Source organism: Seriola lalandi, unplaced genomic scaffold, assembly GCF_002814215.2.
Source record: "Seriola lalandi dorsalis isolate HSWRI2012SDOR001 ecotype SW California unplaced genomic scaffold, Sedor1 jcf7180002054972, whole genome shotgun sequence".
NCBI lineage: Eukaryota > Metazoa > Chordata > Actinopteri > Carangiformes > Carangidae > Seriola > Seriola lalandi.
In genome coordinates, this window is record NW_019525660.1 from 4434681 (window position 1) to 4460687 (window position 26007).

Consider the following 26007-nt stretch of genomic DNA (forward strand, 5'->3'; position numbering starts at 1 on the left):
TGCCCTGCCCATGTGGGTGATGACTACATAATAATCCAGTGACTGGCGGTGGTGAGTTTCTGTACCTCCCAGTGAGTCGCTATGTCTAAAAAATGATTTGCACTGAGAAACTGACAGTTTAACCTCATGAAGACTTCGTCACCATGGTTGTCAACATTCCTGTAACCATGGAAATGCTGCTTTTTTATGTCCCTGCCACCTACACTGAGTCCCTGAAATGCTCACGTAACATCCCTTCCTGATCTGAGATCTGTGCTCAGTCTTCTGTGCCCTTGTACAGTCAGGTACAGTCCACAGACTTTGATATTTATGGGCTTTATACTGTTTCCTTCACATCTCTTCAGTGTCTCTGTGTTTTCTCGTCTGCCTGTCGTCTCTTCCACTTCCCAAAAGTGTCACCAGCAGAGTCTATGTGCTCTTGATGCCCTGGAAGCCGCAGAAGTTCCAGCGTTTTTCCAGACTGGCTCCGACCCCAGTCAGCTCCTGTCTGAAGGTGCAGGGCAGCCGAGACAGAAGAGCCTCCACCTCACCAGGGTTGATCTGTAGACACACACAGAATCAGCAAGGAAAAGGTCCACAATTAAAACTGATTTGTCTGCACACACTCATAAATCCAAAATCATTTTGAGCCCTTTTTTTTTTTTTTCTTACGTTCATTTGATCCAATGATTTAGTTCTGGTCCAGTTTGTGTTCACACTGACTTTTTTAAATGAACCAAGAGTCTAAACATCAGACATAAAACTGAGACTGACTGAACTGCTTTGGTGATGTTATCCAGCATCATCAGGACCCATGCGGGGAAATCAAATCAGAGTAACTTCTATATTGATGTTCTCTGGTGGCACAAAGAGCTCACAGAGAAATTACTGACTAGTAGACTGTAAATTCATCATGTTATGAATAATGAGAAATAGGTAGATAAAGGATGAAAAAGAGACATCTTGTACAGCAATATACTGAGCGTATTATTGTGGGACCGCTGTGTCTTTTTAATGGACTTAATGAACTGTGAAAGTACACAGGATATACACACACCAGACTGCTGCTTTAACTACGTCTGATTGTCTGACTGATCTCGGCAGAGTCCTGCACTCATGTGCTGTCACGCACATGTGTCACCATGGTTACCAAATCATTGACACGTCATAAATACATACATCCCTTACACAGATCACTTATAAGATCACTTCCTGTAACAGTTCCGATCAGCAGATGGATTTATTAGTAGTTTAGCTTTTGAATTTCATTCTAAAATCACATATCTACTATCACAAAATCCTGCGGTTGGTTCGTTTGCTTTCAGAACGCAAACAAACTTCACCAGAGAACCTCTTTTCAACAATCGCTGTCTGGTTGTTTAGTCTGCACCAGAGTTGAATCGACTCTTACCAGCCCAAACGACCCATATTAACCAGGTAAATGCACCAGAGTCTGTTCTGGTCACTTGCTGCCGATGTATAGTTTCATTTAATTTAAATTCTCTTTCCCTTAATCGGTTTTGGAACCTTGAACTTACTATTGTATTTATATTAGTTTTCCTTGAACAGTTATTTGTGTTAATACTGTAAAGCATTTTTAATATAAATATTAGTCCCCTAAACAAACACTGGACATTGGGTAAAATCAGACTGTCACGGATGAATCTCTGACGGTCTGATCTCCAGCTACTGGGAACTGTCTGTGACTGTGTGCCCTCACAATCAATGGCCTCACAGAAAATAAGCTGTTGACTGGTTGTCCTTTACAACGGCTCTGCACAATGTAGTCGTATCTAACTCTAACATGTCACCTTTGCAACTTTTCCTGTTTTGGGATTACCTCACTGGGCATGACTTGCCTTCTGTTAGATCACGACTGATAAAGTGTGAAGCATTTCAACTTCAAAGGTGTGTGGATGTCTGTGTGGTAAAAATGAGTGTCTGTGCCAAGTGAAAAGAGAAAATCCTGCACACTGAAAACCATCTATTCATCTAAATAGACATGTTTTGTTCTCAGTTGGATCTTCGTTCATCATCATCAGCCTAACAGCATACATATATACACACACATACTGTATACTGTCCTTTTTTATTTATTTATTTATCAACTTTTCTCTCTTGACTGGGTCACCCACTGAGTTAACTTTGGCTCTGGCTCATACAACCAATTTTTATTATTTTTACATATTCCTCACCCCCTCTCTACTCGCACTGACTCGCTCCAATCACACCTCCGCTGCAATCGCACAATCATAGTGTAAGTAAATTTATAGCGACAGCATAGCAGCTGCCTGACTAAGCATAATCTGGCTCACACCACTCGGTGGGCTAAGGATCATCAGTCAATTGAAATCCTGAGGAGACAGAGCCAAAATGCAGCGTATGAGCTGCTGTAGACAACCCACAGTGTCTTGCATTAATAACCAGATTGTTCAGGCCCTGTGCCGGTGTCAGGACGCATTAAGGTCCATCAAGGAGATATTCATTATCATTATACACAATGGAGCCGTGTTTGGAGCCACTAGATAAGCAGTGGATTGGGCTTGTTGTTGGGGAGTCTAGCCAATGATATTGACAAAACTCTGTTGGCTGCTTGATGTGTGTAGTGGAGAGTTGGTGTGGGAACAACAGAGGCACACTCACACGCACACAGACAGACAAGTGTGGGCGTGCGCTCAAAAACACACACACACACACACACACACACACACACACACACACACACACACACACACACACACACACACTAGACAGAAAAACCCAAAAGGATGAGAGAGGACAGTCACACTCTATTCTTTGCATGTGTGAGAATGAGTCAGGGTAGTGATGAGCATATTCAAAGAGTTGTTACAGAGAACACTCATTTCTTGGGGCAACTTCGTGGACGTAGAGACAAAGTTTTTGCAAATAATGAGTAAGTTAGAAGAGCCTGAAGTCTGAGGGATGCATCCCAGATTTTTAACGTGTCTTCTGTTTGGTCAGTGACTGCCAGTGTAAAGGGAGCAGAGACATCTGCCATTTTTCCTGAATGTCTTCTTGTCAGAGGCGGATAGCAGAAAAGGCCATTAATCTTAGTGTTACCTTTTGGAGGTGACATTGAAAGTTGGCATTTTGAAAGCCTCATGTAAGTGGCAGTGAAGAGCGATAATACGCCTAAAATGCCTCCTCAGAAAGATGGGGATAAAATAGCTGTGCTTTGCCAGACAGAGTGGAAACTAAGGGTGTCTGAGGATTGAGGGTGGTGTTTGGCTTCAAGTGTCAGGATGAAGGATCTAGTTTTAATATGTTCCATTATCAGGGGAAATCACACAACTAGCCAGATATGGCTAGACAAATAGCTGTGACATTTCAGGCCAGAAAAGTGTGAGAAACTGTCTCCAAAGTTAAACTTTCATCAGAACAGGTTTTTGAGGGATTTTGGATTGTACTTCTACCAGATGTACATAAGAGATGTATAATTGCTCCCGATGCTGTTTGAGTGTGTTGTTTGTGTGACTATGTTTGTTCTATGTATTTTTCTATGTAAATATTTCCTCTGCTGTTCTTAGGTCTAGGAACCGGGTTTATCAAATTCAAATCTAGTACTGAAAAAGAATCCTCTGTCGACAAAGAATAATTTGGTTCTTATTGAAGTACAAAAACACAGTTTACCTGTGGTTGTACAATGGTGTTACAGAGTGATGTGTCTTTCCATTCACAAACAATCTGCAGAGAGCACATGAATCAGAGAACAGCCAATCTCATTTCAGCTGTTACAGAATTAACATTAATTACCTACAGCTGATTGCAGGTTATGTTTAGGTTGTATTTCAACTGCTCTTTGCTGGAGGGTTTTGTTGCTCTACCTTCAGCTTTAGAATAATCCAGTGGTTTTCTATTGGATTCAAGTTGAGGTACATACTCGACCAGGTCATAGTTTTCCCTTTTTTCTTCTATAAAAACTCCCCAGCCAAGCTTCTCGAGACTGGAAGTTATCTTTTCATTCAGTATTTGGGTATACAAACTTGTATTCATAGTGTCATCTAAAAATGTCATGTCCCCTACAACTTTTGCACTCATGCAGCCCCATATCAGCACATCCCACCTCCTGGCCAGGCCACACTAAACACGCTGGTTTCATTTGACCAAAAACTGTAACTGAGACAAGACTGTGCTGCCAATAATTCTTTTCATGTTCTTTGTCAAAAGTTAAATCTTGCAGTTATTTGCCATTTTGTGAGCAACGAAACACGAATTTCTACAGATAATTCTTGTGCCGAGTTTCAGTGCAAGGTTGTATAAATAGCAAATTGTGCGTGGTGTCATTTTTCTGTTATTGGTTATGGAGTCTCATAATCTGGTTTCTAATTAGTTCAGACAGTTCCTTACCATGTGAAGCCTTGCTGTATTAGACACAACATAGGTCAAGATTTAGGAAGCTGTTGTGTTCAGGTTATTTTATATGATGCAGTTAGCCATAACTGGATATCATATGTGTAATCAATTTTGTTGCATTGAGGTCGTACTTTGGAGGCCAAATACCCTACACTGTTGTATGATGGTACAGTTTTGTGATGTTGCACAGGGGTATACTCAGTTTCGTTGTAAACTGCACTCCTTTTTACCTTCTTGCTTGAGTTAGATGAGAAGATCGATACCACTTTACAAAATGTTGAACTATTCTGTGTAAGTGCATCGGCTTCACCTAAAGAGCTCTTCTGCAAAATGAATGTATTTGTATGGAAAGGCCTGGAAAAGCATTAAGGTGCACCGCTTGCACTGAGGGGCTGTGTCTCAACTGCACAGCAGGACACTGGCATACAACAAGCCCATATGTCAGCTCTGTAGGGAGGGACTGACACTGTGTCTGTGTGGGTGCATGTAATCTAGAGTGATGCTGAAGGCCAGCTTGGCTAATATACTTCACTGTGGAAGTTTTGATTCATGGGAGTCTGTTACCTTGGTGTCCAAACGCTGCAGGTAGGAACAGATGTACTCGATGCTCGCTCCAAATGGGTGAACGTGCAGGAACGTTGATATGATCCCTGAAGTAGAAAAAAAGTCATGCAAAGATGTTAACACAGAGACACAATACCAGTTTATCTGACTCCTTCTCCTCTCCTCTGACTGAGTGTAACACAAGCTTCGAGTGGCTTCTCCCAGAGTCCCAGTACTGTTAATAGCCTCTTGTATATTGCGGCTCCAGATTAGAGGGAGTGTTTAATGACGGCTTTGATGCCGTTGTCTCTCATCAAAGCCATACTCTCCCCCAGCTCAAACAAACCATCTGCTATCAGCTCACAGATAGGACCAGGAGAGAGATAATCCTCCACCTCTGCTTCCTTACCACCTATGGAGCATCCAGGGACCAACAGTTGAAACAAACACACAGTGTTAAAATCACAAGCTTTCCACAGACTCAAACACTAAAGCAAGAATACCACAATCACTGGAGTCCTTTAAGAGGAAAAATACTACCCTGAGACTTCATTTTTGCCACCTGCAGGGGGTCAGTCGATATTTGAACACAAACGATGTGCTTGCCTGAAGCTGCTCCACTGACCATGAATGAGAGTCTGACTGGGAGTCTAATGGTGCATTCAGATACAGCGCCAAGTAGAATTTCATGTTGATTTATTTGCATGAATTTACCCACTGGAGCAATTTTTGCTGTCTGTGTTTATTCGTCTTAAAGAACCAATGAACATGTTCTCCAGCTGACAGTACAGACGTTTGCTGAATCACCATGTTCTCACTCCATGTGTGTGGAGATTGTCGGTGTGTTTGAGTGGCAGAGCTCACACGAATGCTCAGATTCATTATCATTAAATGTTTTAATGATGACCATTAAACAATTCCAGAATTTAACAGAAACCACTCCAACTGTTCCTCTTATTTTATACCACATTTGGTCCTTACAAAGTCTTACAAATTGGGATAATAAGATTTTTTTGAATTTGATGGGAATCTCAAGCTTATGCTTTACAGTGTCACGCAAATTTGTAGCTCATTCTCAACGGTAACAGATGAGATTTCCCTAAAGCAAAATCTGCATCTTTTCATCTCTTTTTGTGTCTTCTTTATGTTGTTTTATGCATTTTGCTATGTCCAAATTTTGATTTGTGCTGTATCTAAAGAAAATCACAAAGATGTTTGGCCACGGTAACCTGCAGGACCCCCTTGGGTAAAACTTAACTGACCCCCTTTTCCCACCATTCTGTGAATCGTGTATTATCTTGTCCCCTTCAGATACCCATTAAGAACAGTGCCTGCAACTCCAGAAGCCCAACCCTGTACTGGAATACTTCCTGACCCCTAGCACTAATTGTAAATTATAAAAAGGTACAGCACAAATTTCTTTAGGAATATGCACCATGTAATCACAATATAACCTGAAATAATAAAGGTCCAGATAAACAAGGCAGTAATGCAGGACCTACCATAAGACCTCTGTATGTAGATGAGGTGTTTGAGGACCATGTCCAGCAATTTTCTGCAACAGACTATGATATAATAATTCCTACTTTATGTAGACATTGCTCAGGTGTACAGCTGTTTGAAAGCAGCCTTTCAAGCAATCTTCAACTACCTCTGTCACTTTTTGTACAAGAGCAACTCGATGAATTACTGAGGGAAGAGTGGAAGTGTGTGCCCAGGGTTTTCCCAGCTTGTCCTGCAAACTGCACTGTGACTACAGAGATACAAAAAAGCGAAAGATGAGTGAGGCAGTCGAATGCATCTAAGGATTATTGCCTTTAGATGTGGTCAGATGGCTGGTCGTACAACGCCATTCGTTTGATACACACTGATGAAAAAGGCGTTTATAATTTCAATTTGTTTGTTTTGTTTTTCATTTTCAGCTTCATAATGTGCTTTTGTGCTGCATATTCCCAAAATGTCCCAAAGTTTAAGAGTCGAGAATGGTGACAGCATACCAACTAGAAGAGCTTCCCTCTCAGAGTGGATGGGACTCGGTGGATTCTTCTCTGTTGGACCTTCCTTCTCCTGACTGCAGGACACCACTGTTGCTTCCTACACACCCACAAACACACACATACACACTCTGTTACCTTAAATGAGTCTTCTACCAGCCACGGTTTGACTGTGGCTGACGTGAAGTAAACAAGCTTAAATTTAAGCTTATTGGCACACATTAAAAAAAGACAATCAAACACAAATAAGTGGAGTGAACACATCAGAAAGTTTCACCACCAACACATAAATACAGAGAGACAATGAGGATGAGGATAATGAGGCGAGGGAGAATATTCAGACAGCAGCTGTAATTCTGAGAGGATTGAAATGCATATCACACACACACACACACACACACACACACACACACACAAACATAAAAAGAGACAAGTATAAGAAGAACAAATAGAGAGAGAGGGGAAGAGACTTGGAAGGCAAATGATCAAGCTGTTTGTTTCTGATCTCTGACAGGAGGCAGAAAAAAGTCGGGGGAATGACAGAAGAGTTTTTGTCTGTTTGTTGTCCTACATTGTATTGTCTCTACTATTTCCACTTATGGTGTGGGATGCCTAGTGGCCTTTTTCTGTTTTTAATCTATCCATAACACCCAGCGAGTGTGTGTCAGTGTGTGGGTGTGTTGGCATATGCACATGTGCAAGCCATTTTGACTTTATGACTCCTTTATTTCCTAGCCCAGTTGTGTCTGGGTGATTTATTCAATGACAAATGCAGTTGCAAGGGAACTGGATTAGACTGTAATGATCTGTCATGTCACTGGAAGAGGTTAGAGAGGAAAGTCAGAGGAGGAAGAAGAAAAAGAAGACGAGAGAATGAGGACACAAACAGTATCTGGAGAGGAGTCAGGAGGGCTCAACATTTTTCCACTTACACTAGTTTGATTAGCGCTCTCCTCATTGCCTCTGTCATTCTGCTTCGACATCTCCAGCTGTGGGAATTTAGAAACATATCAGGGATAAGCCAATGAGAGACAAGCTAAGTGCTAATGTAGACATACGGGAAAGCTTGGTTGTGCACAGCATAGTGTGCAAAAACAGACAAATACAAGCAATGTTGATTTTTGGAATCATGTCCAGAAATGTGCTGAATTTGAACAAATAAGACACTGAAATCCATATAGATATAATTAAGTCTTCAAAGTCAAAATTGGCACAAACAGTCAGCTATTACATTTGTAACATGCAAAACCACTTCAGTGCTCCTGGGTATTGACTCTACAAGTCTCTAGACTCTGCAGCATTCTTCTAAAAGATATTCCCTCATCTGGTGTTTTGATGATGGTGGTGGAGACCGCTATCTAACATGTCGGTCTAAAATCTCCCATAGGTGTTCAACAGGGTTGAGATCTGGTGACTGTGAAGATCATAATTCACATCATTTTAATACTCAAACCATTCTGTGACCCCTCCTGCCTTATGGATAGGGGCATTTTCATCCTTTTGCTCCACTAATATGTCAGGTTTTTCCATTCATTTAAGCCAACTAAAGGGGTATTCTAACAGTTTTACACATGAACATCTATTCACTATTCACCATTTTCTATGTTCTAGGGCTGACACTTTTTCAAAAAGCCAAGTAAAAACAAATTAAAACTAACATGTAATTTGTCTGAATTCAGTAACAGCCATATCTTTGTTGGCAGCTTTGCCATTGAAGGTGTGAAACCCAGAAGACTTTCGCACACTGCTTCTCAGCCGCTTCAGAGTCACGATTATTTTTATTAGCTTCGTTTACTAATAGGTCAGTAAGGCAGCAAGCTGATAATGAATTTTAAGAACACCCCCTGCTGGACCAAACAGAAAACCTACTTCAGTTGGTCTTGTGCTTAAGAACTCGAAAATTTTGAATTCAAAAAGGTCATTTCAGTTTGAATATTTCATTTTTTCCCACATTATAAAGAAAGTCTGAATTGTGAATAAAAAGTGACATTCCTCGTATGCTTGATATAAATGGTGTGTAAAAAGTTGTTGTCTGACTGTCTGAAGGCAGAAGTATTTATAGTTGTTCTGAATGGCCACAATCAAAGACGAGGTGAAAAGCCTCTATTCAGTGAGGTTAAACATGGGGATAACACTCTTGGGGGGGGGGGAGACGGACTGTTATATAATCCTCTGCTGCTCCGAAGGATGCTTTCTACAGTATGAGGAAATATAATCCTCTGCTGCTCCGAAGGATGCTTTCTACAGTATGAGGAAATAACCCTGGTGATGTCATCAGGGTTATCTCAGTTTGGGTTTAAACCTCTACTGGGTGTGGAGTTTAAAAGACACGGACATTAACCAGGCAGGAAGAGTAAAATAAAAAGCAATTTTTCAAGCTTGACTTTTACCAGGAACTAAAAGTCGGGATATCTCGGCTGCACCAAGTTTAACCTTCTTGTGTGTGTGTGTGTGTGTGTGTGTGTATGTGTCTTGCACGGCCCTCCCACTTTACAGATATGCAATTCTAAGTCATTAGAGTACCCCTTTAATTAGAGAAATAATCAACAGATCACTCAAAAATGAAAATAATTGTTAGTGGCAGCACTAAAATATACATGAAAAAAAGAAGAATATAAAGGCGTTTGTTGTGATCATAATAAGCTGCACTGGTGTCGATCCAGTAATGTGTGGTGACAGCTTGGTGACAGCAGGGACAGTGATTAGAGCAGTGAAGGAGAACTGATGGCATGAAGAAGTCTCAAATTAGAAGTTAGCGAATTACAAATTCACCTATGCATTATATGAGAGCTGCAGTCGTCTCGTACAACTCAGAGCAAAAAGACAACACATGGAGCAGCTCCCAACGTGAATTGAGAGACTCTTGTTTGTATTATTATCCAATTTAATAGGCGATTGAACCCAAGGCTGATTTTAATGACAGCCCTTCCTCTCATTATACCGAACCAGAAGGAACATTAGCACTTTATTACTTGGAATATGGGACAACACCTGAAACATTAGTAAACATGACATGCCTAACAGAGAAAAATGACCCTTGAAACTTGAAACTGCTTAATAAGGTTGTAGATTGTGGTGCACTGTACTTAGTGTACTCTTGTAATAATACAGCATGCCACTAATCAATAGTAGATGGAGCTTTGTTGGGAAAAACATAAGTCAGTGTAAGCAACGCATTCAATCAAATAACAGATGTGATGTTGGGATGGCTGAATAATGTAGGAGTGGCTCTAACTGATGCTGTGGGCTAGAACAGCTGAGACCGCACCAGTGGTTTACATTAGTGCAATGTCTTCTGCAGGTAATATCTCCCTATCTAGTGATCACACTATTACTCTGTGTACATAGTGAGTGTGTACACAGATCTCTTAGACCTGCCTCTTGGTCAATTCAAACAAAATGACTGATCTGTGGGATGCCAGTGCTGATGTGGCCCAGAGGACAAAATGTTCAGGAATGAGAGAACGTGACTCGGTTGCTGGTGGTCGATGTCAAGTATATTCTCAGCTGCAGACAAATAAGGAAGCAATTTTACTGCGGTCAACCATGCTCAATATGTTTCTAGTTAGGAAATGAATGGATATCATTTGTTTTTTTGTTTTTTTTAACGTGGCTGCAGTGAGAAAATGCAGTTCAGAGGACTGGACACAATAACAGGACAGAGAAACATCCTTTCTGGTAGAGGAGCACAAATTCTTATTAAACTGCATTTAGTTTAATTGTTTCAGTAAAATGGATGGTTAAAGACTTTTTGGATTTGAATAAGTATGTATTGTAGTGAGTTAAAGTGTGTGCTCTAGACATTTAAAGATGTTTTTAGACTCATTTCTATAGATCTGGTACTGTAGGTATTTGATATGTTTGTATAATTTGCACAGGAGGATGAATTCCCACTAGAGCAGAAAGTTGCAGAAATACAAAGAGGAATTTTATGTTAAAAGACTGTAACTTCAGAAGCTACTCACTAACTCACAATTAAAGCCTCATATTAACTTCAGATGAACATTACAATGTATTTTTCACAGAATATGATTTTGTCTGCCATCTTTTACCTCGGAGACATGTTAGGAAGGGACTTTTAATGGCCAGTATGAACAGAGTGTATAATTACAGCAAGCTGCTTCAGTGCACATGCTGTATGGGCATGTGAGCATCTTTTAAGATGCATTTGAAAAAATAAGAACCTTTAATTTTTGTCCCACACCACTTACAGTGGAAATGCATAAAGAAGGTATCTATTACTGGCTAATATGAACAAGGGGAATGATTACAGTATAGCAATGTTAATATGGATAACTGAACTTACTGTTTAAGTGCTTCCTTTGTGTAACGGTTGGAAAAATTCCTCTGGGAGCATGTTTCCTGTCCCTGCCTACATCTCTCTGACACTCACACACACTAACATAAAAGCGTGAGATTTGGAGGAAATAGGGGCTTGACTTCAGCAGAATCTTTTCCCTCTTTTGTTGATATTTTCATAATTTATGACAATATTAATGTGTGATACAGCTAGCTTTGTAACATTGTAAAAACAACAACAACAACAACCAAACTACCAACCTAATGCACTTTACCATTTGTTAGGTTGTTCACATTTAATAACATATATATATTCTTCCATCACTAGTCTTTGTTAATCTACCTGAATGATGCACCAGGTGAAACATCACTGCCTCTGACGTCGTCTTGATTAGTTGACTTTAAGTCACACAGCGAGGACAGATGGTACAACTGAACAAAACGGCAAGTTTAGTGTGAAACCAGCAACTAGTGTAGACTTTACACTCACATGATCAAACTGTCCGTGTTGTAAACTGCTGGTTATTTTCATTGTGGATTAATTTCACAATTAATCACTTTGTCTATAAAATGTGAGAAAACAGATGCCTATTATAATGTCCCAGAGCCCTGGGGGATATTTTCTAACTGTTTATCTGACCAACAGTCAAAAAACCCAAAGATACTTTGGTGTATAACTAGTGAGTGTTCAAATGACTCATTGATTAATAAACCAATCACTTCAGCACTGAAGACATACAGACAATGAGAGACTAATATAAACTGTCTTTAAAGGTTTTTCACAGTAAAGCATCACAAAGTTTGAATGACACTAAAAAAGTGTCTAAGCAATGATGGTAAACAGTCCTTCAAATGATTATTGGTTAAATATATTTTTCTTTTAGGTGCTTGTTACTTTACACTAAACAACGTTAAACGTGGGGAAGTCATAAACTTTTCATCTGAGCCACATAAAACTTGAATGCTGTTCAACTTTTTTGGAGAGAAATTAGAAATTAAAGAGTCAAAAAAGGATGTTTTCTACACCCTGGGAGGAAAATGGGAACACCAGAGCACTGATTGAAGTTAGAAATTGCCTGTCTCACTGTGGTAGGGCCTTTCCCGCAGTGTTGCTATTATAAAGATGCTCCCATATAGCTATTTTCGGATAGCTGATTAGCTTTTCTTTTTTCTTTTCTTTTTTTAAAATTCTAAACCAGTTCAAATTACAGAGTTATATTCATAAACAGAAACTACATATTACAACTGTCACATTCTGTCTTTTTGTTTATTGATGATTTATTTCTACAATTTCATCCATGCGCTGAAACTGCTCTTGAACTAATTTCTTTCTTATTAAAGTGCAAATTAGATAGTGTTCACTTTCAAACAAAGAGAGCAACCCAGAGATGAACTTTCCTATGAAACACATTAAGAAAACACAGTAGATTCTCCCCTTTTCTTCATTCTCAGGAAACCCAGCATACAAAAGTGCATTTTCTCTCAAACCAACCTGCATTACGTGTGTGTTCTGCAGGTTCTGGAGACCTTCCTTCAGGGTCTGTACTTGGTTCTTGAGCTGTTGTTTGTCCTCCAAACTCTTCTCCAGCTCAGCTTCCCGCTGTTTTAAATCTTCCCTCATTTTTAACAGTTGCTGCAAAACAAAATAAATAAATAAGCGATAAACAGTCAGCCATTCATGCTACAGTGAACTAACTAACCGTGATGATACTAACCTCGCACTCAAAGGAACAATCAGCCAATTGCTGTATTAATATTCAGCATGTAATCCCTACACCAGTAATTACAACTTCAGCTTGTTTCACAAAACAATTAGACGCTGATGTGAATTATATCTTTAATAAACATTTTCTAGACAGAAAACAATTGTTGTATTCTATCCTATCTTATTCTATTCTGTTGTGCCATATGTGTCCAAGAGGAGTAATTTGCCAAATCTCTTGCTTGTAAACACAAAATTATAAATTACATATAAAAAGGTAAAACTTCATGAGAAAATTAACACTCATTTGTGGTTTATCCTTGCTTTGGGTAATGCAAGAACTGGTGTTGAGAAAGCTTTGATAGCTAATTTGTCCTCTGAAGTTATCTGCCTAACACAGATGAAAAGATTCACCTCCTGCTGTGTTAATTTCAGCAAAAAAAAAGAGGGTCTGCAAGTCACAGGGGTGTCTTCACAGCCAGGGGTTTTCATCTGCACTGCTACACACTGAGTTGTTACACACTGTTTTTTTTTTGTTTATATACACTATAATTCATAAAAGAAGAAAACAGGTGGTGATAATATTTCATCGCAATTTGTGTGGCTGCGTGATATAACACGTGGACCCTGGCAAAGAGAGGTGTCCAATTTTGTTGTCTTCCAATTTATTAAAACTTTTCACCTAATCTTTTGATACCAACATGCAATGAGAGATGTAAGCTGGAGAGGTAATTACTCTCTGCAGGCAGGAAATGAACAGTAGGGCATTAATGGATTCTTTTCTTATAAAACATGCATCAATCATAATTTCCAGTGGGGACACTGGACAAATGCCAGAATGAGTCAATTTAGTAGCTATTTTGCATTGAAAAGGTACATTTAAGGGTTTCTACCATTATTGTACTTTTTCTTTTACACATAGAAAAAGTTGGTCATATTATAACCTACAGAACAATTAGTTAAGAATACAGCTCCAACACAAGTTGTTCTAAAGGTTTTGATTATATATATCACTCATCAGCAGATTTAGCTTGCCCAGTTGAAATGGAATTGTAGATGCTTTTCTCTTTTCTTTTGATCACTTAGAGGAATAATTGTCCGTGTTTGACTTTTTTTCTTAGTCTGTGACTGTGATTTAATTAAGTCGGTGAATGGACCCAAATAATGGCTCCCAAAAACTTTATTTCAGCTGTTTTACGGACAAGTGTTTCTGTTATTTTGTCCTTCTGATATGTTGTATTTATAAATAAATACGAATTTTATCAGTAAACCAAAAAACAGCTTTACAAACTGAGATGGCTTTAATTCGTAGATTTGAGACTGAAGAATTTAGTGGTAAACTTACTGTATGACATTCAAGGCACGTTTTCAAACAAAGAAAAAAAAATCCAATACTTTTCATTATCTTTCCTTGAATAAATGGTCTGAAATAGTTTTAATAGCCCTGGGTTTGCTCCAAGAAGTATCTGTACACTGTTTGAATTATAGCACACAACCCTCCAATCTCAAGTAAAACCTATTCCAACTGTGAATAGGCTTTCCAATAACCAGAGTAAATCTGAAAATATTATTTTTTACTAGCTCTTCATGAAAGTCTAACAGCTGCTCCAGACAGCTGTACTTTTCTGCCTGTTCCCAGATAGCTCTTGGTTTTCTCTTAAAGTACTGGGTCTCATGAATAAATGACAGCTTTTCAGTGTGCAAGGAAAATTCAATGGGTTAACCTGAGCAACCTTGTTCTTAAAAAGAACCTGGTGCATAACAGAAATGAATAGCAGATTAAACTTATTGTTGGACGGATGACTGGAAAAAAGTGTCTTCATGCTTCTGTGTGTGTGTGTGTGTGTGTGTGTGTGTGTGTGTGTGCATATTCATAAGTACTACCTTCTGCATGCCCTGCAGAGCCTGCTGTAAGAAGCTGAGCTGCTGTGAGTGCGTGTTGTCCTCCTCACTCCTGATTGGTTGGTTCTTGCCTTGCTCCTGTTTGAGCAGCTCCACCTCGTTCCTGTAGGCGTCCAGCTGGCAGCGCAGCGAATCGTTCTCCTCCTTTAAGGCTTCTGCTTGGGATACACCTAGAGATTTACACATAAAGTACAGGGATCATCATATAATGTGTCTGTCTTATGTATGTCTCTCACTACAAATCATCATCCAGTCGGGTCTCAGTTTCACAGTGTGTATTTTGATCCTTCGTTCTCAAGTTGTCCCTGACCTGGCTCTTTTGTGGAAATGTATTTTTTTCAACAAATAAAAAATTGAAGGTCGTACATCTGTTCCACAGTGACATTTACAGTCGTGAGTGAATTGCTCCTTGTTCAGTTGAGTTTGAGCCCAGAAATATTGCAAAGGATTGCGAGGAAGTGAGAGGTAAAGCATTAAAATTCCAAGCATAATTGCAAAAGAGTAGAGCTAAGTTTTAATTCATGCAAATTTCAGGTGTCTTAAACTCAAAATGCCAAAATGTTCTCTTGATAGATGTCTGCCCTTAAAAAGATCTCAGCCTGTTCCTGTGGGACAGAGTAATTCAGGAGAAGATCTTGTGCCAATCAATTAGCCAAGTAGTCAGACGTGTCTTGCTAAAAGGTGGGTGAAAAAAATTGAAAACACAATCCGCAGTTTAAATAAAATTTACTCTTGGATTTGTATATATTTTGGATTATATCAGCAACTATGACACTCAACAATGTGGATGACACCCTCTGAATTTGCTACCACTCCGATTCTTGCCTCTGACTTCTTTGACTTCTTTCTTTGGCCTGGGCTCATGGATATTGTAGTAATCATCCACCATCCCTAAATGATGGACAAAACATGATTTCTCTGAAACAAAGTTGAAATAAATAAAACTTGAGGTCATAATGTAACGTGTCCTGTGTTTCCAGTCTTTAGTAACACTGGATATCACCCACAGAAAAATTTGAAATTCAGTGCTCTACATCTGCAAATCTGCTATTGCCTCTATCTAACACAAAAGGGTCTAAAACTCAAGGTACAATATTGTCACACAAACAGGAAATTGTCATTTGGATACTCCCTCCACACCAGATAATCAGACACCAACAGTATATTTATAGACAACTGAAAACTGTGATAATCCCAGAGACTTTTGTCCATGAGCTCTCTTCTGCACATTTGACCTGACCTATTGAGCAAAGAGAGGAGACAGTGGGAGTTATTATTATGTGAGAACCGCTCAGCTCCAGAGATGTCCAGTATTATCAGCTCGGCTCTCCCCCTGTGGACCTTGAGGGGAAGCTCTTTGGGAAAGTGCAATACACTGACTGGACTGGGGAGATAAGCCCCATCCTGTGCAACTGTGTGAGTGTGTGAGCGTGTGTGTGTATGTGCATGAAAGCGTGTCTGGTTAGGTTTGGTGTGAGTGTTCATGAGTGCTGCCTGCAGTCCATCATGGAGGACCATTGGCAGTGTTAATGAACTCTTGCTGGGTGAGTGTATGAGTGTGTGTGTGTGTGTGTGTCTGTGTGTGTACTTTTCTCCCAGCAAAATGAAGGTTTGAGGTGAGAAGAGTATTGATCTGAGAGCCTCATCAACTTGGTGTGAGGAGATGTCAACTGCTTGGCCAGATTCTGAGCAATTCCCCTTCTGTTACATAACAGGGAGCGCTATCGACCATCCATGAGCGTGCATGCACACATGTGCACACACACACGCACGCATGCATGCACGCACGCACCTTTAGGCATACAGTGACGCACACAAGCAGTTCTTTTGATTTCTATTCTGTACATGAGTCAGACACAGAGCATCGATTCACTTTATAAGAGGCTGCAGTCATAACACAGGTGTTTTCAGCCAGGCTGGTTGACGTGTAAACATGCCCATATGCTTAAAGGTTAGTGAGTAGTAGGGGGTGTATAACAGTCAGCCTGTTAACACAAATACCAAGAAGTGTCACATTAACACCTGTCACCTCAGCCAATGCCGGAGCATCAAGTGAAATGACAGGTCTTTGACAGCAATGCTAATGACTGATAGCTAAATAGCAAGTTTGCACAAGAGAAGGGGCTGAGCTCACGACTGCATTTACATACATTTGCATGCTGATTAGATGAGCTGTCATATTTGCAAATGGCAGAGATCAGAATGATTAAAAGGCACGAAGGAAAAGTAGGTGAAGAGACCACAACAACATGCAGAGAGGCACAAAACACAAGATGAGAGACAGCGTTACGTGGTGCACTGGTGGATACTTTAGACTTATGGGTTATTGTAATGGGGGTTGAGAACTGAGCGGCACCATTAGTTTTTGTTGCTTCAGCAGACACAAAGAGACTCCTCTGAGGGAGAAACACAAGATTATGGCACTTCAGTGGTATCCCAATCTGAAATTACATGGCAGCTGGCAGGTGTGGACTCTCTCTCACACACACACACACACACACACACACACACACACACACACACACACACACACACACACTCTTTACATCATTCACAAGGGTGGACTTGGGTGGATGTCCATTTGGCAGCTATGTTGAACATCAACGCAGTAAAGCGTGTGCGGTGTGAGCATCTTGATGTACTGTGAATGTGTTTTTTATTCATGTGGAGTTGTCAGATGGTTGTCAGATGCTTGGGGGATGATTACTGCCATTTCCGTCAAATGCAGCTGTCTCCCCAAGTTATTTAAAACCCTGTGTTCGCCCTCTGGAGATATTGATCAGTGTATGGCCTGTCATCTTGACAGAAGTGATGAACTGTGAATATATATGCATACCTGAGTCCTCAGAGTCCTTGCTGTCAGGGGCGTCCTCCATGTCATCGTCGGACATCTCCATCTCCTCCTCTCGTCTGATGCCCATCAGCTGCTCGTTGTGCATGTTTCTAATCTCCTGAAAAACACAACGAAAAGAGAGGCAGGTCAGAATGGCACACATTTTGGCAGGTACCAGTAGGAGTAGGATTATCAGTGGCGCACCTCTTTTATTTCAGTGTTATTATCAAGCATTAGCTGTAAGGAACACTTATAACAGATCAGTACAGAACAAAGGAGAGTAGATGAATAAAGATGAAAAGGATGGTCTCAGAGCTGGGGCTCATTTCCTCCTCTGGCACACTAATAGGGCAGATGGTAGCACAGATATAGCTAAACCCCACGTTTTGTACTTCACTGTTCTTGTTACTTGGGAGAAAACAGCACATTAATGCACCTAAGTAAGAATATGGCACTCACAACCACAGCTCCTGCCAAAAATGGCAAAGGACAGGACAGGACAAAGAATGACGAGTGCACATCAAGTGTACTGTTGGTTTTCATAGTGTGTTATTCTAATCGAGTGCACATCTGGAAACACCAGCAGTAAGTGTGAAATACCGACCCTCTCTGTTTCATTTCATACTCGCAGACAGGCTCACTAATGACTACATCTGTCTGGAGACCAGTAACCAGAAGCAGGTTTCAAGATTAAGGTCAACCCACTGAATTGGATTGGCTGTAAATGAGAGAGAGAAAAGCAAAACAAAAAATAAAGAAAATCCTTGTGATACATGACACACATTACACTAAACCGTAAACATAATGTCTATGAGAATCTGTGCTTGGATGTTTGTTTGTTTTTTAAAAATACCAGTTTTCATTCCCTGTTGTGAGCAGATGTTTGAGCTACAATGGTACAGTGTCTCCTTTAACGACACAAGATCTAATGCTAATGGAGCAGAATAGACAGCAAAGCTAACTATGCTGCAAGGACACACACACACACACACACACACACACACACACACACACACACACACGTATCCCTTTTTCCTTCAGAGGTTGAAGGTCACAAAAAATGTCCGCAAGTAGACCAGCACTGAGATCAGGAGTAGACATGCATGTAAACATGGGTGGATTGTGGATGTTGGCAAAATAAAAAAAATAAAAAAAGAGATAAATTCATTTTCTGTCTTATCAGAACAAAATCTTTTTAAAATACTTTATATGTCCTCAACTATTTATGACCTCACACACTGACAGGCTGATGCATAAAATTTAGCTTTCCATTTTTCCATTATTTGACCACATTATAATCGATAGCGTCAAACTTTTATCACAGCTAACATAGGTTATGCAGTAACATGCCTTAAGACTCCAGAGAAATAGAAACAACTGGCCTGGAGTCAATATCATGTTTTAAGATGTAGGTCTCTCTTGCAAATTCAAATTGGCTCATTTACATTATTTAGTTTTTAAAGTGGTTTATGCTGTGAGGTTAATTGCCTTATTTAAATGATTAAGTGTGAAATTTGTACTTTAATACAGTGTTTTTGCAGAGAGAGTAACACTTAAATGACCTTTAGTAACGTATAGTCACTTATCACAGGCTTTGCTTAAGTCTACTACTGCCCATGATTTATGTATGTTTTACACAACCATATAAAAAAATATCTGGTCATCGGGTTAGATGTAAAAGGTTCACACATTTAACACAACACTCAAACAAGTACACAGTGAAACACACATGTATATACTTACAAATCAATGAAATATTTACAACAACAGGCTGTAAAATACTCTTAAACAGCTAAAAAAAAAAAGGGAGCAGAGAGCTGCACAAGAGTAAATAAACTTACAACCATCTGTCAGCTGACGTTATCAGCCTGAGCCCGTGGCGGAGGTCAAACAGGTACTCTACACACACAAGCACATACAGACACACAACCATCTGGTGTATGCGGAGCACACTGTGCACACACACATACAGGCACGCACACACACACGCACACACACAAGCACACACACCATATAAAAACACTGATAGAGGGAGGCAGCTGTTATTTGATTCTGCCTGGGAGCTGCAGCAACTCAACACCGTGGCTTGTTCCTCCATATTTCACCTCCAGGCCAGAGAATCATACTGAATATACAATATGACTGAGTGAAACTGGTTGCCTATTTGATGATACACTACCCCTGAGCAACAGCACTTACTTACCTATGCTCTTTACACTGGCTAGTGGCTGCCAGTCCTATACACTGCAGCCTTTAAGGCATGTCTCTATTATTAATGTGAAATTAGTAGATCTGAGAAAACTGATCTGAGAATCCGATCCTTTCCTTACTATACTCTGCTGCTCTCTTCTTTAACAGCCGGGCTCAACAGTGCAGCAAGCCACCGCAAAACCTGGTGAAAATTAGTGTGTGAAAATGAAATATTATTTGAGTGCGGTGGTGAGTGATTGAGTTCAGACACTGAGGTTGGAAAAATACACAGATTCACTAAGCTTTGACACTAGTAATCATTAGCAGAGGAGTGGAGATGACATTCAGCTAGCACCTTCTCAGTTTTAGCTGATGCTGAGCGTCGCTTTCATCATATCCGATGTCTTTAATTCATGTGAATTCTGTGAGTAACTTGATGACAAACCTAAATTAAACTTGGCTGTCACCACTACATTAAAGATAGATTGTGAGTAAGCAACCTCTGCTCTGTAACACCACTGTACAACCATGCGTTTCTTTAGCTCTAACAAATCCAACAGAGTGAGATGTCACAGTCTGGGGTGGCATTCTGTCAATTCAATTTTCCCTACAATCATATCAACAATTTAAGCTAATCAAGACGCTCATAAAAAATAAGGTGTGTGAGATCAATAAGTTTACAGCTGTGTTATTTCAATGCGTCAGATACACAGGCCATTTGATCAGCATTTATCAGCAGATACCCAATATCAAAATATTAACATACTATATTGAATAAATACAACATTATTAAATATTCTCACCTTAAAAAGTTGGTATAGTGAATTTGTTGGCAAGCTGTCACTGAAAGACACATCCAGCAGACACAGAGAAACATTCATTCAGCATTGTGTTTCTGGGAATTTGATTTATTTAGATCCAATGTTCATTCACCTTTTAGCTCCTTTTTTTTTTTTTGGCCTCTACTAACTTCAGAGATTAAATTCTGGCTCTTTAGCTGCTAAATGCTCCATTGTGTTCATCAGCTTGTCACTAACCTCGTCGTCTGTCTGCTGTTTGCTGCTGGGCAGGTGGTGTACAGCTGGTTTTGAGAGATTTCTGCTGAAAACTGCTTCGTGCTGCTACTGGAAAACAGTGTAGAGCTGAGGGGAACTGCACCGTCAGGTAATAATTATCTGTAGGTTCTTCGCAATGAACGAACCCTTTCACATAATATAAACATTTAATATTAAAAAATGTTGATTATGGAAGTTCGGAAAATACTTTTGTTAATGTAGTTAATCTATATTTCAATTACTTTTTGGGGGGGCTTATTTTTAACAGTTGAGTGTGACCTCACCTATCGTTGTCAGATTATTCGGTGCTCTGTGTATAACCTTGCTCAGACAGCTGCAGAGAAATACAGACTGAGTTCAGGCCACTGCTGTACCTGCTGTAAGAGTTTGGAGTCCAAACGACTTCATCTCCCTGAGCACGCATGCACATGCACACACGCACCACGCACGCACACACACACACACACACACACACACACACACACTATGTAGTTTGACTTTGAATGACAAAGTCTATTCTCACAGCTACTGAAAAGTGTAAACCAGCCCGAAGAGGAAAAACTACAAAGAATGTTTGAACCATGACGTCATTTAAAGGATTTCTTCATAACAATGTTTTCTGAATGAGGACATATTCAGCAGTGGAGTGTCAACCCGCAGTGGTTTCTTCTCTTGCATCTATGGCCATGCTGTACTCCCTGGTGTATGTAGTGTGTATACAGAAACTCTACAAAGGAAGTTGAAGAAGTCTGGGAAAGACTGGACAGATCCCTGAGGCCTGGAAACACTGCCATCCACATAATAGATTTTAATACTTCCTGCTAGAGTGTATATATAGAAGAGAGCCGTTCTCCAACGAGTAGCTCCCTGAGAGACCCTCAAGGTCTGAGCGAGGGAAGGCAACAACACAAAAGTCATCTTTACTGACGTCACACAAGCAGGGATGTACTCAAATATTTGCGCAAAACATGCATCATTCAGCTTTCTACTTACTCATCAAGTGTGTGTTAAGAGATCTCCATGGTTACACGATGGTTAAGTTTTAGATTATTTGACTATGTTCATGGTTCTGCTGCAAATCTCAACATCAGAGAAACATGTTTTCTTTGCATCACCTACCTTTTAAAGAGAAGCTTTTGTACAGGTTGAGTGGTGCTTCTGCTGTGTGAGATTCTGTTATTTTTGTGCATGTGCATGTCTAAATTTGGCACTAAATTACACCTTAAATTGCTGTTTTTTCATACTGAGGTTCAAAGAGACTTACCAATCAGATATGATAATATGTGATCCATTAGACCCAGGACTACAACACACTCCTGACCCTCTTTCTAAGTGCTATATGAAGGCAGCTGGACTTGCTTGAGGTTCTTGAGGACGTTGCCCCTCTCATCCGAAAGGCTTCTTCAGTTCACAACTTTGTATAGCACTTAGAAATACTATGGCCTGAACGACTGAGGCTCTTCACAGACCCTCCATTACATACAACCCATCATCATGCTAATTAATGCTCCATTTGGCAGTGAGAGAAAAATTGGCGAGCAGATAGTAGATGACAAAAATGCTGTTTGATTTGAAAATGAATAAGCTTTTATCTCTCAAGATGTTCCCATTTAATTATCTACTCAAAAAAAAAAACAACAAAAGTTTCAAATTTGCTGGTGCAGGGGAAGAAGACTTGTGCAGATTTACCTGTGTCCTGGACAACCTTTGAGATGGAAAACTCACCCAGCAGCTCGTTTCACTTCACAAGGGAGGGCAGTGGTGGAAGAGGGGAGGAGGAGGAAGGGGCAGAGGTTTGGACCTGGGAGTGTGTGGATCTTATACTGGCTGGAGTGAGCAGGCATCTGTTCTGTATGCTGGCTTCATTCAAAGTACTTACTGTAAGAAGGAGTCTGCTCTTTTCACTTCTGACATCCCCTACTTTTTATTCTCCTGTTTTACTTTGAGTGTCATAACATAGCCCTAATGTAAGCGTTATAACTATCAATTGAAAAATAAAAGAACTTTACAATGACACAGGTGCAGAACAAAATGGGATCAAGTCTAATTTTCCATAAATCATGTGAACAACAGAATGAAATCAAAGTGTACCAACCTCTGCTTGTTTGTGCCACATGTCCAAGTTCTTGCGTTGGGCTTTGGAGAAATGGTCCCATGCCTTTTGTTTGGAAGCAGCTTGGAATACAGACACAATCTGTTCAACTGTGGCGGGATGCAGGGAAGGACCAGAGATCATCCAGAGACAGAGAGAGAGAAAGACAGAGGGCAGGTGGGAAGGAGCAGAGGAGTGAGAAAGTGGAGTCAACTAGGGATGTAAAGAAATGTATGTGTGTGTGTGTGTGTGTGTGTGTGTGTGTCTCTGTCTGTGTGTGTGTGTGTTTGTGTGTGTGTGTGTGTGTGTGTGTGTGTGTGTGTGTCTCTGTCTGTGTGTGTGTGTGTTTTTATATGTGTGTGCAAGCGTGTGATCTACTTACCAACTGATGCCAGTGCATCATCTTGTGGACGGTTGGTTAGGTAGTTCCCACACGCAAAACTGAACTTCAATAAATCATACATTCCTCCAACAAACTTAAATTATATATGATGTACTGGCTCGTAAAGAATAAAATCCTTGAACGCTGTAGCTCTGCTACGGCTGACTTGGTTTTTATTAGCCAGGTTAGTGTTGTGGCTCCTCAATGGGGATGGCAATACTGTTCACCACTTTGATTCAGATCTAAAATTGCTACAGAGGATGAATACTAATGACTACGATGTTCCTCTGACCTTTGCTGTAGTGCCATCATGAAGCTGACATTTTTGGTTTTGAGTGTCTTGACAACTATTAGAATGGATTGCCATGAAATTTGGTACAAATAATCACGTCCCTCTCAGGATGAATTTTAATAACTTAATTGATCCCTAGACTTTTCAATTAGTGACATTCATCAGGCCAAAATTTTAATTTGCTGAATACTTTGATGTACAGCCAAATATCTGCAAAACTAATTACATTCTCATACTATACCGCTTCTGCTGAAGTTTCTGTAGCAAGTGTTAGCATGCTAAGATGCTAAACACAAATATTATACCTGCTGAACATCAGCGTGTTGACAACGACCCACTGCGCCCAAGCACAGGCTCACAGACCAGTTAATATGGCAGCAGACTTTGTCTTGTTTAACGTTTGTTTAACAGAGAAAATTTCGCTATGCAACTCGCAGCTGCCAAAAATAACCCACTAAGTTTTGCCACTGCTGACCACTGTGCCGCTCCACTACAGCAGTGAGCTGTTACGAACCTTGCCCAAGGACAGCTCTCTGAAGTAGCACAGCATTCATGATTTACCTTCTCTATACAGATTTAGATCTTCTTTTAAGAGGAACAACAGCAAGCTTCAAGCCTTTAAAGTTACAGCTCCAGTACAGCTGTAAAGAAACCACAGGAGAGAAGCTGGAACACTGGACTGAGCTGAGCGAGCTTTTCATTTATTTTTTTATTTATTTATTTTGGGTCAAAGTTTCTTATTAGGTTCAGACCTTTTAACTCTGATCTGGTCAATAAGACCACCAGCTAAGGGTGTGCATGTGTGTGTTTGCTGAGCAGTGAGAGAGAGAGAGAGAGAGAGAGAGAGAGAGAGAACACTACAGGGATCAATAGCATCTTCCCAGCACCATGTAATTTGATGGTGCACATCGATGGTGAAGGCAGAGAAGAGAGGAACAGTACAGACACACTTTCAGGGCTGTCAGCTTATATGCAAGTACATTACATGTAAGTATGTTGAAATATTTTTGGATTCTACTTGTTTACAATACAGTAGAAAGTAGTTCAAATGGAACCTCTTCAGTGAGGTGAAAGGGACTTTGTTTCTGTCTTTTCATGTGTATTTTTTCAATGTTTTGAGCATTACAGATTAAATTCTCTGCACCTCTGTTGTGGTGAGGTAGGAGCATAAGATTGATACGGCAATATCTCAAAACCAGGGCACATAAAATGAGCACATCTGTATGTTGTATGGTGAGACACCACTGAGCACTAGGTAAGAATATGTCTTCTGTAACGTGGGTCAACACGGGTTGTTCCGAGGTAAGACCTTCTCAAAGGATGTCGGTCTCTGTGTTATCATTAATATGACCAGCAATGCACCAAAGGGAAGGCAAAGTGAATAGGAAAGAGTTTGTGCAGGCTGAAATCTCTAAGAGCTACACAAAGGCAAGTGGACTTGCCTGCGGTTCTTGAAGAATTAGAACCAAAAAAGCTTTTCTGAAGACGGATGAAATTGTCATCTGAAAGGCTTCCTTGGTTCTAATTGTTAGAACTGAAGAGGCTTCTTCAGTTGACCTTCCTGTAGCTCTTAGAGACACCATGACCTTGATGACTGAGAGTCTTCAAAGACATACAGGCTGAAATGTTGGAGGATAGCTAATCAGTACAAACACACCCATACCCACATGCACCCTCTCTGTCTTCTACATGTATTGCTTACCTAATAAACAATAAATAAATCAAAAAAGTTTGTTTTCAGGAATTTTACATCCTATGTACATGTGTATGGTGGGATATGTGTTCAGACAAAATGCTGCAGGCTGTATGTAAACCAACAGCTACACAGCTAAAGCTGCAAAAAGATGTGTGCTGTAGGAGCAGTGTCATTTGCCTTTGGCCTTTAATCAACTTAGATGAGCTCAGCATGGATTTACTTTACATGTTGGCCTGTGTTGCATTCATGGGCTACTTACTACTTTCATCTGAAGGCAAACTGAATAACATTCACCTCCAGTTTTCTCTTTATCTTTCAACGCTAACAACAATAGATTTTTATTCCTCTGATCTTTAAGATATTTTGTATCTTGGAGGTAACGAAAAAGGAGCAGGACACCTCTGAATCCCTAGTGGTTTTGAGTGATACCAGGGATACCATGGTGAGGAAGGAAAATAAACTTACCTTTAGCCATCCTCCCAACAACAAATTAGCACCAAACAAGATGGTTTCTATGAGGCTAATAATCTAAAAAACCTTTATATCCACAACGTGTATTGCTTTGATGTTTACAGTGCTGTACACCCATGCTCTGTGCATCATGAGAGTTAATGTGCGGCTGCGAACAGTATCATACTTACTTTTTAGAGGATTTCAGAGCTCCTGGAACAATT

The 26007-nt window shown here is 40.1% G+C and overlaps 1 protein-coding gene across 1 annotated transcript in view; it reads right to left on the reverse strand.

Moving 5' to 3' along the window:
• Positions 1 to 354: 354 nt before the first annotated feature.
• The window catches only part of enox2 (ecto-NOX disulfide-thiol exchanger 2), a 119351-nt gene continuing 93698 nt past the window's right edge, over positions 355 to 26007 (reverse strand). The window contains exons 7-15 of the mRNA XM_023398144.2: positions 23943 to 23974; positions 22967 to 23176; positions 17630 to 17744; positions 14776 to 14963; positions 12682 to 12822; positions 7823 to 7879; positions 6894 to 6990; positions 4918 to 5003; positions 355 to 540 (exon numbers count right to left, since the gene is read on the reverse strand). Of these exons, the coding sequence (XP_023253912.1) occupies positions 409 to 540; positions 4918 to 5003; positions 6894 to 6990; positions 7823 to 7879; positions 12682 to 12822; positions 14776 to 14963; positions 17630 to 17744; positions 22967 to 23176; positions 23943 to 23974 (1058 nt within the window). The 3' untranslated portion in view covers positions 355 to 408. The remainder of the gene's footprint in view (positions 541 to 4917; positions 5004 to 6893; positions 6991 to 7822; positions 7880 to 12681; positions 12823 to 14775; positions 14964 to 17629; positions 17745 to 22966; positions 23177 to 23942; positions 23975 to 26007) is intronic.